General features: G+C 34.8%; 2 protein-coding genes across 4 annotated transcripts; both read left to right on the forward strand.

Annotated features, from left to right (window-relative positions):
• The first annotated feature begins 751 nt into the window (after positions 1-751).
• LOC139852290 (uncharacterized) lies at positions 752-4,343 on the forward strand. Of its 3 annotated transcripts, none has more exons than XM_071841558.1 (8): positions 752-886; positions 1,409-2,255; positions 2,347-2,424; positions 2,519-2,753; positions 2,860-2,935; positions 3,098-3,236; positions 3,390-3,758; positions 3,849-4,343. In XM_071841558.1, the coding sequence occupies exons 2-8, from the start codon at positions 1,419-1,421 to the stop codon at positions 4,059-4,061; spliced, it is 1,947 nt and encodes a 648-aa protein (XP_071697659.1). In that variant the 5' UTR covers positions 752-886; positions 1,409-1,418; the 3' UTR covers positions 4,062-4,343. The 3 variants fall into 3 exon arrangements, with proteins under 3 accessions (XP_071697659.1, XP_071697661.1, XP_071697660.1); XM_071841560.1 differs by having other exon boundaries at positions 764-886; positions 1,375-2,255; XM_071841559.1 differs by lacking the exon at positions 752-886 and having other exon boundaries at positions 904-2,255.
• Positions 4,344-8,699: 4,356 nt separating this feature from the next.
• Positions 8,700-10,646, forward strand: LOC139852225 (large ribosomal subunit protein uL3-like). The gene is made up of 4 exons (XM_071841465.1): positions 8,700-8,810; positions 9,190-9,300; positions 9,429-10,143; positions 10,228-10,646. Exons 1-4 carry the CDS (start codon positions 8,726-8,728, stop codon positions 10,484-10,486), a joined length of 1,170 nt encoding a protein of 389 aa, XP_071697566.1. The 5' UTR covers positions 8,700-8,725; the 3' UTR covers positions 10,487-10,646.
• The last annotated feature ends 767 nt before the right edge of the window (positions 10,647-11,413 follow it).

Here is an 11,413-nt window from a genome sequence, read left to right on the forward strand (position 1 = left end):
ACATGGACTTGGACAAAGATGACGCATAGTTTCATAATTTTTAATTTATGTTTAGTCTGGGTAACTTTTTTTTTTTTTTGAACGGCAAGCTTGCATCAGTCCGGACCGAAGCCTAGTCATCATTTGCAGATACACACGCGTTCGGGCAGGAAACCCGAACCATATTACAGGGATCCGAACCTTAAACCATCCCGAGGGGCAGGCGGGTCGGATCTGGGTCCTGAATAGGTCGGTAAAACCTTCCCAGGGGCAACCCAGCTTATGGTAAGTAAGCCTACCACGTGTATTTTTAAAGAGTGGGATTCGAACTTGAATCCACTCTACCCCTTGCCCTGGCCCCACCGAAGTGAAACCAAGGATACCACTCAGCCACCGCTGGAATGGATTATGTATTTTTTTCTTTTTAAATAAATGTAACCGTATTAATGTTATTTAATAAAAGTGTTGTTCAAAAAAATATATATTCGAAAAAATAGATTTTAATAATTATATTCGAAATAATAATAATAATAATAATAATAATAATAATAATAATAATAGTAATAAATATTAATAAAATATGTGGGGCCATGTGATGGGGAGGGAGGATGTCATGGTTGGTAGTGGTGTGTGATGGAGAGGAAGTGAAAAATAAATGAAGAGAGAAAGCTGATATGTCGCTAATGTAACAGTGTATCGTGAAAAGGAAGTACGTCATCGTCGGGGAGTGGTCAATAAAACTCCTTTCATTCATACCTCCTTATCCCCGTTTCTAAAAAGTAAAAACTAAATTTATTTTATATTTATTTTCATATTTTTATTAATCGTAAATTCGAAAAAATCGTTCGGAATCTGAATTCAAAACGTATAAAAGTTTCAAGATCAGTCACACTCACTTCATCTCCAGGTACTATTTCATTCAACTTCCAACCGCATCAATGGTTATATCGATATCGATATAAATAACTTGAAATAGCTTGATCGGCATTCTAGGGTTTCTGTTTTATCCGCCAAATTTCTTGATTTTGTTTGTATATCTGTTATATGCTTCTTGTAATCACTAATTAAATGTTAATCTCGCGTTCAATTCGTAAATTTGTTCTTTTCACTTTATGTAATTTTGAAAACCTAACTATTTTTATATGAAATTTATGTTTTATTTCTGTTAATTTCATGCGTGTTATGGGTTTCTTTTTTAGGTTTTTAACATCCTGTTTCTATGTATTCATATTGTTAAGTGTATATCTGATGATTTGTGTTGTTTACTTGAAAATTATAAGCTCAAATGTGAGCTGCAAATTAGAGATAATATTAGTAATTGTTTAAAGGGATAATATTTCTAACCTTTTTTGCCAACTTATCTTCTACAAATCTTATGGCTACTTTCTTTTACAGTAGATTACATTCATTAACTTTTCAATCTGGTTAGTATTATAATAATGAAACGCAAGCGTGGACGGAAGGGAAAGTCCAAAAACGCCCCGAAAGTCGGTGCAACAGAGGCGGAGCCAAGCACTGATAATTTGAGTGTTGAAGATGTATCTGTTCCAGATGGCGATGAGAAAGACGATTCAATCTCAAAAATGGAAACTGAAACCGTGTCAAACGTAGCTGAGCAACCCGAAAAACCACCAGTTGTTGGTGCACCTGCAGTAGTTGATAAGCCAGTAGGGAGATTGGTTTACAATCGGGTCAAACTCAAGATAAAACCTTCAAAACCATTAGAACCTGAACCTCAGGCCACCACTTCTACAGATTTACATGCTCACAATGATACAAATAAATCTAGCCAACAAGACATTGGTCTAATTGACAAGCAAGTGGTTAGTGAGAAAATAGAAGAAAAGGCCAACTCGGTGCCTGAAATCAACGTAGGTGTTTCAACGACTCAACCCAAAAAGACTGGGAGCATTATAATAAAATCATCGAAGAGTTATACCTCAAGTTCGAGTCCTTGTAGTAGTAACCCTGCAGCGCCTCAGGCAGAAAAAATTCATCAAAAAGAGCCCGAGAGCATAATAATAAAATCGTCTAAGAGTTTTAGTTCAAGTTTGAGTCCTTGTCGTAGTAACCCTGCAGCGCCTCAGGCAGGAAAAAATCATCAAAATGAGCCCGAGAGCATTGTAATAAAATCATTGAAGAGTTTTAGTTCAAGTTTGAGTCCTTGTAGTAGTAACCCTGCAGTGGCCCAGGCAACTACAATTCGTCAGAAAGAGCCCGAGTCAGTTTCTCGAGAATCTGTCTACAACAAGCAAGAACTTATTGCTTCCCTTGAGGTACCATTAAATTTCGTTCTTCTATTATCTGTTTGCAGTATATATATGAATGTAAGTCCTCATGATTATTATATAATTTTATCTTTTGAAGGTCATTAAGAAGATTATGAAAATGGATGCATCCGAGCCTTTTAATGTTCCCGTAGACCCTGTTGCTCTTGGAATACCTGTATGTGTTTACTCTTCATTTTGACCTTTTTATTGTAATCTGAATCGTATATGGTATATATAGTGAATTCTTTTTTTTTCCCGGGGTGGAACAGGACTATTTTGATGTCATCAAAACACCGATGGATTTTGGGACCATATGTAGCAACCTTGAAAGTGGTATTAAGTATAAGAATTCGGAGGATGTATACAAAGATGTGCAGTATATCTGGGAGAATTGCTACAAGTACAATAATAAAGGTGATTATGTTCTCGAGCTCATGAAACGTGTGAAGAAGAATTTTATGAAGTACTGGACTGCTGCAGGGCTGTATAGTGACCAACAGCAAGGTAAATATATGTTTCGATTGTTTAAATAATACTCTTTTAATTTGTTTTTTTAACTATTATTTGTAAGTATCCAATAGTTCTTAAGTCCCTAAAATCTATATTGTAGATGGCAATGTATCTAGTCATGGGAAATCAACCAGCAAGAGTGGGAATCTAAAAATCAAGTCTCGAAAACGTCATGGGTGTGGTTTTTTTTTAGTAATACGGAGTAATATATTATATTAACTTATCTTTCTATAGTGTTTTTGAAGCCAATATAACTCTGTTAATAACTTCTAGTAATTGAAACATGTAAGGGATGATCTATATACCTTTCTTTTTCTTCTTCTTGATATTCTTATCAGATTCAAGCGCCACAAGGATGATTGTATGTGTGCTATATGCATCATGGTGCGGCGTAGGCAGGAGCGTGAGAAAATTATGAATCCTGTCGATGATCAGACCGATAACAGTGATAGTATCGTCCAACAGGTCAAGCTTGAGGTGAGTGATGTCACCTTTAATTACTGAATAATTCTGGTACTGGCACGATCTAAGATTTTTTATTTTTTTTTGGTGGATAAAGACACTGTTTAAGTTGAAATATACTAGCAAGTTTTATCATGATAAGCTGGTCTGAAACTTAGTATGTATCAGGGAACATCGACAGCAGGAAGTCAAAATGGTGATGATACATCATCAAGTTCAGACAATTCACAAAATAAAGATGCGGATGATGCTGACATGGAAGAAAAAGGAGAAGAAGTGAAGCTCGATAATAAGGAGCTACAAAGCAAATCTTCTTCTCAAAGTAAGCAACATGAAGAAAAAGAGAAATTATTGGAGATGAGCAAAGAAAATACGGTAGCTGAACAATCTCAGGTGGATGATAAATCTGTTACAGAGAAACTTGAAGACATACAAATGGCAGAAGCAGCGGATGCAACAAAGGATAATGTTCCTAATGATGTGGAAACGATACAACACGAAAATGAAACTGCAGGTGTTGAAATTCGAAAGCCTACGGTAATTGACTTAATCTAATACTTAATTACTTCAATACTTAAATAAAGTGTTCGTGTGTATGCTTAACCATGAATGTTATAATAAATACAGGAGTTGCTAGATGCTGGGGCGAAGGCTAAACTATATAAAACGCTCCATCAACGTTATGATAACCCAATGGTTATGGAATTATGTGCCTCTTTGTTCCCTCAAAAAAGTGAAAAATCGATTTGGAGCAGACCTCATTCTTTGGTTCCTCAACATGGTTCTTCTTCTCGCAAGAGCTCCATTAGTGCAGTCATTGCATCATTCATCAAGCGTTAGATGTGATCGGTTGATGTCAGAGGAAGTCATAGATGTTATCAACATTATTTTTCTTTGTATTTCCCTCTGATGTGTTACTGTAACATTTTATTAACATACACACTAGTTACTACTTACTAGGGGCGTAAACGAGACGAGACGAGGCCGAGCTCGAGCTCGAGCTCGGCTCGTTTGATAATTTACAAGCTCGATCTTGGCTCGAGCTCGACTCGTTACTTACGTAATCGTATTTTTCTGTATATTGTTTAATTTTGTTATGCTTCATATGTATTGTTTTTCTAATTTTTATCCATGATGTTATGTTCATGTAGCACAGTCATTGAATTCGAAATGTCACTACACATTCTTTTCCAGCACATGAAGATTTTGTCCATACATGTACAAAACGAGATCGGGATTCAAATGTATCATCGACAATATAGATAACTCATATGGACCCGTTACTTAAGACAACTTATCCCGCCCATTTTGCCACCTCTAAATATAACGTCATCTCAGTCCATTGCAAGTATGAAACAGGCTATGTAAACCTTGTAAAACTGAAATTAGATCATGTGCAGTGTAATAATTAAAAATGCTTACTACTCGATAGTTGGTGTAGATTGTACTCTTATGCCCAGTTTATGACCCCGTTATAAAATAGCACATTTTGACCCATTACTTGGCACATATCATTCTACCCATTTTGCCACCTCCATGTATGCCTAGATAATACTCGATTTTGAGTATATTCATATTATATTATTATATATTATATTATTATATATTATATTAAATGGGTCAAATACTCATATAACCGACTCCAAATCATCAATCCAAGAACGATTCAATCCTGATGTAAGTTGTGGCTGGTTCTTAAGATAATTAAAGTGCGTTTATTGTTTAATCCACTTACGATAAAACTTATTTGCTTCTACAATCAACTTTCACCAGGATCAATAAAGAATCATATACAAATTATATCATTTTACTAATAACTAATCATAAGATAATAGAAATAGAAACAAAAACTCAACATTCAACAGGTACCAATTCAACTGCAAATCCAAGTTATCCGTTTACAATGTATCGAAAGATTAAAACGATCCTACTCGAATTCAACAAATCACGCTATCAACGAATTCAACATATTACAAATGAAACATTGAGTTTTTGTTCAAAGATTCGATTTCTCAAGGTAAGAAATCATCATATTACCGCATACCAACTCGTAAAGAACAAAAAATTCACCTTACGCAACCGGACTCTGATCACCATCTTCATTATCATTTCCAAAAACAAACTTCCACAATTCGAATTCCAATTCTTGATCAGGCTCAATTGGACCAACACGATTCTTGAATTTGTTCTTCAGCTGTGTGATTCTATCAGACCATCCATCCATATTTCCATAACCCATTTCAATCCATGGATCAAAATTCTGATGCATATGCTCCAAACTTTCAAACGGGTACACCCCTGTCAACCATTTATACACAATAAGATCCGTTAACACGCATTTATCTTTGATGATTAAAACATCATCTTTACCGCTTCCTTCATCTTCTTCAACTTGTTCTTTCCCTTTTTCATTGATGTATACAATAACATCCTTCACATTCTTTATTTTATCTTGCAATGTAACTTCTTTATCGAGTTCTTTCACTTTGACTGCTACGTAATCCAGATAATCTTCTGATGATGTCTTTTTATCTTGAAATTTATCTTTTTTATCATCATCATCATTGTTGCTGCTACTTGCTTCATTTCCAAAAACAGTCTTCCAATATTCGAATTCCTCTTTTTGAGCAGGATCAATTGGACCAACATGATTCTTGAATTTGTTCTTCAACTGGTCAATTCTAGTTGACCATTCATCCATATTTCCATAACCCATTTCAATCCATGGATCAAAGTTTTGTTTCATACGATCCGAGCTTTCAAACGGGTACGCCCCTGTTAAACATTTATACATAATAAGATCCATTAAAACAAAGATATCTTTGATTACATCTTTACTGCTTCCTTCATCTTCGCGTTTTCCATTGACGTACATGATGAAACTCTTCATTATCTTTATTCTTTCTTGTAATGTAACTTCTTTATTGGTATCTTCGTTTTTGTCTTCTTCATTCGAATTTATGGAGTTAACTGGTTCAGCCATTGGTGGTGATGAAAATAGTAGTAATAAGGTGAGTTGAATGAAATTGTTGATTGATTGATTGTGTAAGGATGAAGAAGTAAAATAAATGGTTGGTTGTTTATACAGGACCTTGATCAATGATCATATATAGCTAGCTTTTAATAAAACGGTTATAGATTCTTGTTAATTTCAGTTATAACCGTTAGTCAACTGGTCAAGTGCATAATCAAGATATTTTGTTTCTTTTAAAACAGGGTAAGCTGAATCAGCTAAAACTACACCGTTTGGTCTTATTGAGTATTGACTTAAACCAGTCAAATTGACCTTTTGAGATGGAGGGAAACTGACGCAGAATTGAAATTGAAAATAGTTTTAAAGTTGAATGAATGCTATAAGTTGAATTATAGTATCTTGGTATTCGATGACTACTTCAACCAAAGACGTTGGGAGTTTAAGTCCTATTGTGGACATATTGGTGGATTAATAAATATCGAGTGTGTGAGTTGTCGTTATAAAAAAAATTAATTATAAATGAAGACAAAAATTTAATATAACAAACTTAAATATCTTACACGAATAATGTCCATATAACACTCGAACACATGAGGGTAATAACGTAAGCAATGAAAATACAAGCTTTAGTTAAGACCTTTATTAATGGTGATAGATTAATGGGGTGTGATGGTGTTTTTGTGAGGTATAGTGTTGATTTGACAAGTGTGATGGTATTGTGGAATTTGTAATGTGGTATGAGCCTATGATGTGATAATTGTGTGATAGAGTTATTTTATTATTTTTATTGATTTAATAAAGTTATAAAAGAAATTATTTAATTTTTGATTGGTTAAAACTCTTTCACGCTCCATGATGGCGTGATCAATAGCGTGATGGCATCAAAAACCCACCATCACTTATTTTTATGCATTAATAGTTGTACAGTACAAACAACTATATGGCATAAAAGAAGTGGAAATACTGTATCAAAAATACATCTAGCCATTTTTCAATAGGTTTTTTAGCCTCTTAGGCGTGGTATAATGCAGTACACATATTTTTGCAAGGCCCGCACCCTATTCTCAACAGCCCGGCCCAGTTACCAACCATGATACAAACCCTAATGCAAACCCTAATATGAGTAATTGCTACTATATATAACGCTCATTCAATCAGCCGATTTTCAACTGACCTCTATCTCGGCAGGTACGCTTTTCTGAGTTAGTTGATTTATTCCTGTCATATTATTCTATAATATCAGTTGATTAATATTACTATTATGGTATGATCATCATTATATACTAGTAACATATATGTATATTGCTCGATTTCGTGTATGTGCTTGCAGATAGTTAATTCGATCTTGCTTTATATATTGTGAATTGATCCTAACCGTGTTTATTTAAACGTATTGAATTATTAGTTTTAGATTTAGAATAAATTACAGATTTGAGAGAGTTTACAGATTGTATTTACTTATGTGTGTATGTTTTTGAGTAATTGAAATTAGCTTTTGACGTAATATGCCTAATTAAGCTTTAGATGTTAATAATATATGTAGATCCATTGCTTTTATCATTCGATCCATTGATTTAGATGTTACAATTGTTTCAAGTTTTCGTTTTTGTATAGTCTGGCTTTGATTCTTTATAGTAGCTATTAATATGAGTTATTTGTCGTAAAGCTAATTTAAGTTTATTTTGAATTTGTTATTTTACCTTAGCTTTGATGAAAATTTTCCATTAAAAAACCATGTTTATTTTGCTACATTAATAAAGAGATACTTTCTATATTTTGTTAATATTCTTTTTACTTTTTTTAGATGACAAAGAATGTGAGATTTGGCTGCATTTTGTTTTTGCCAGTATATGTATGTTGGATGAAGTGGTTTCCAAAAATATATACAACTAATCAAGGCTGGACTCTTGAAAAGACTCTTTGCTAAATTCCAATTTGGGTTTGGTAAAAACACGAATGAGTCTGAGAATTGGCAAATGTTCTTGCCATAGGCCTTTGGTATTGGAGCCATTTTTGTTCATTATTACATGTTCTGGTTTAAGACTTTGTGCAGCTGATCAATCATATTTGTCTAGTTTCTGATCACTCTAGCACTATATTTTCAACATTAGTGTTATTTACATATAAATTTAATGTCTGAAAAGTTGAGATTTATGTGGCTACTAGGCCATATACGTGTTATATGATTTAGTCTTTTATCTTTGATTAATCTTAAGTTTTTCAAATTTGGTTGCCTTTTGTGTTTTGATGATATTTAAGCATATTATATTAATATCAATTCCGTTGGCTTAATTTGATTGGAAGGGTCATTTCCTTAAGCAGATGCACACATGTTTCTGTGTTTGTTACGCTCGTTTTCATTCAATTATCTTATTGAAATTAATATTCTTTTCATCCTTTCATTGTCCATTTGAATCAATATAAAGTACTCCTGTGGTTACCACTTATTCATTTCTGTTTGCACTCTCTTTTGCATTATATGTAAATGAAGTTTATGAGTTTTGCAGATACAAAGCAATAATAAAGTATCATGTCTCATCGCAAGTTTGAACATCCAAGACATGGTTCATTGGGCTTTCTTCCCAGGAAGAGGGCTGCTCGCCACAGAGGAAAAGGTTTATATATGTTGCTTTGATTTTTTGGCTAACAAATTTAGTTTTTTTATTTGCTCAGGCATATACTATCTTTGATAATTTGCATCTTGTGCTCAAAGTATTTACTCTATGATTCAAATATATAAACTCTACCAACATCATTTTTGTTTACTAAAGATACTAATTATATGCCTTAGCTTTTATTCATCTTTTAGAGTTTATGATATTACTTTTCATACATATTTGGACCCATATATTTTTTCATGTTTTGATTGATGTAGTTAATCTTGTTGACTACAGTCTTGGTTTACAATATTATTACGTATTATTTGTTGTCTATTTTTGCTGATCAGAAACTTCATTTGCTTATATTATACTCTGTATTTGCTTGGTTTTGCAGTGAAGGCATTCCCCAAAGACGATCCAACTAAACCCTGCAGGTTGACTGCTTTCTTGGGTTACAAAGCTGGGATGACCCATATTGTTAGAGAAGTTGAAAAGCCCGGGTCAAGTGAGTTATTTCACATCTGTTACATATCAGCCCATTTGTACATCACTTTTTGCTTTTCATATATATCGAAAAAGCCAATTTATCTCTGTGTTTATGTTTTGCTAAACTTTGATGCACTTTTTTCTCAGAACTACACAAGAAGGAAACCTGTGAAGCTGTGACAATCATTGAGACACCTCCAATGGTTGTTGTTGGGTTGGTGGGCTATGTTAAGACCCCCCGCGGCCTCCGAACTCTGAATACGGTGTGGGCCCAGCATCTAAGTGAGGCTGTCAAGAGGAGATTCTACAAGAACTGGTGCAGGTCAAAGAAGAAAGCCTTTTCTAAGTATTCACTGAAGTATGAAAATGACTTGGGAAAGAAAGATATCCAGTCGCAATTGGAGAAAATGAAGAAATACTGCAATGTCATTCGTGTTCTGGCACACACACAGATCAGAAAGATGAAAGGTCTGAAGCAAAAGAAGGCTCATTTGATGGAGATTCAAGTCAACGGTGGTGACGTGGCACAAAAAGTTGATTTCGGCTACGGTTTCTTTGAGAAGCAGATCCCTATTGATGCTGTGTTCCAGAAGGATGAAATGATTGACATCATTGGTGTGACTAAAGGTAAGGGTTACGAAGGTGTTGTGACCCGTTGGGGTGTGACCCGTTTACCTAGAAAAACCCATCGTGGGCTCCGTAAGGTTGCTTGTATTGGAGCATGGCATCCAGCTAGGGTTTCGTACACTGTTGCAAGAGCTGGACAAAATGGTTATCATCACAGAACTGAAATGAATAAGAAGATTTACAAGCTCGGGAAGGTTGGTCAGGAGTCTCATTCTGCACTCACTGAATTCGACAGGTGATGTTCATTTTCTCAATACTTTTTATTTTCCGTCTCAAAATCATATAATTTGATTTTAAAGGTTGATATGTTTGTGTTTAGGACTGAGAAAGAAATAACTCCAATGGGAGGTTTTCCTCACTATGGTATTGTGAAAGATGATTATCTGATGATAAAGGGGTGCTGCGTGGGACCCAAGAAGCGTGTGGTGACTTTGAGGCAGTCGTTGTTGAACCAGACTTCGAGGCTTGCTTTGGAGGATATTAAGCTTAAGTTCATTGACACGTCATCAAAGTTTGGGCATGGTCGTTTCCAAACTTCAGATGAGAAGTTGAAGGCCTTTGGAAGGATGAAAGCTTAAGGATTCGAAATGGGACTCCGAAATTTTGGTCTTACGATATGCCTACTAGTATTATTTTGAATTTCTATTATGTTGGTCGTATACTCTGTTATTTTGAGGTTTAGACTTTGTTTTTGAGATTTAAGATTTTACCTTTTTTTCCGTTGCTATTATTATGAAATTGAAGTTATTTAAAATGGTTTTGTTTTTTGGATGATATTTGCTTATTTTCACTTCCTCTGCTTACAATTTTTGATGAGCATTTTTGCTTGTGTCTGCACTATGCATGAGACATTGAACATTTTCTTTAACAGAGGCTGTGAAGATATGACCATATTTTGTTCTATCTTTTTGCATGGTGGCTACATTTTTCGTAATTGGTAGCCGAACTACACATGCCCACACATGTACGGAACACCGTTATTGACCTCCGACCGCCACCTCCGTAATCCACCTCCGATCACTACCACCGTGAAACTTCATCCACCCCAACCACCATGAAACTCCGTCAAACACAACCTTTAACCTTCATCTCCGAGGCGTCAGAATGGCTGGCGGCGTTGGCCTGCTGAGAATTGGGAAAAAATTAGTTATAGATCTGAGCATACGTTTACCGGAGTATATATTCAGATCTGAGCGATGGATGATGATAATGAAGATGATGTAGATCCAGAAACTGATGATGATGACGATGGATGATGATGATTACCAAAGATCAACAGATTTATTTGTATGTAGAAGATAGAAAAAAGATCAACAGATCAACACATTAACAGCCTATGACTTTTAATTATAAGCTTATTGTACGTCACAAAGTTATAATCTTGTTGTTACAACATTTTCAGATCAACATCTCATAGAAGCTTATTTCACCATAGCAGTAAAGCTTGCCTCTAAGATCCTGCTCTGATATTTTTGCAGTAAATCCTCCAATGTAAAACATTCTGA

Source organism: Rutidosis leptorrhynchoides, chromosome 6, assembly GCF_046630445.1.
Source record: "Rutidosis leptorrhynchoides isolate AG116_Rl617_1_P2 chromosome 6, CSIRO_AGI_Rlap_v1, whole genome shotgun sequence".
Lineage (NCBI taxonomy): Eukaryota > Viridiplantae > Streptophyta > Magnoliopsida > Asterales > Asteraceae > Rutidosis > Rutidosis leptorrhynchoides.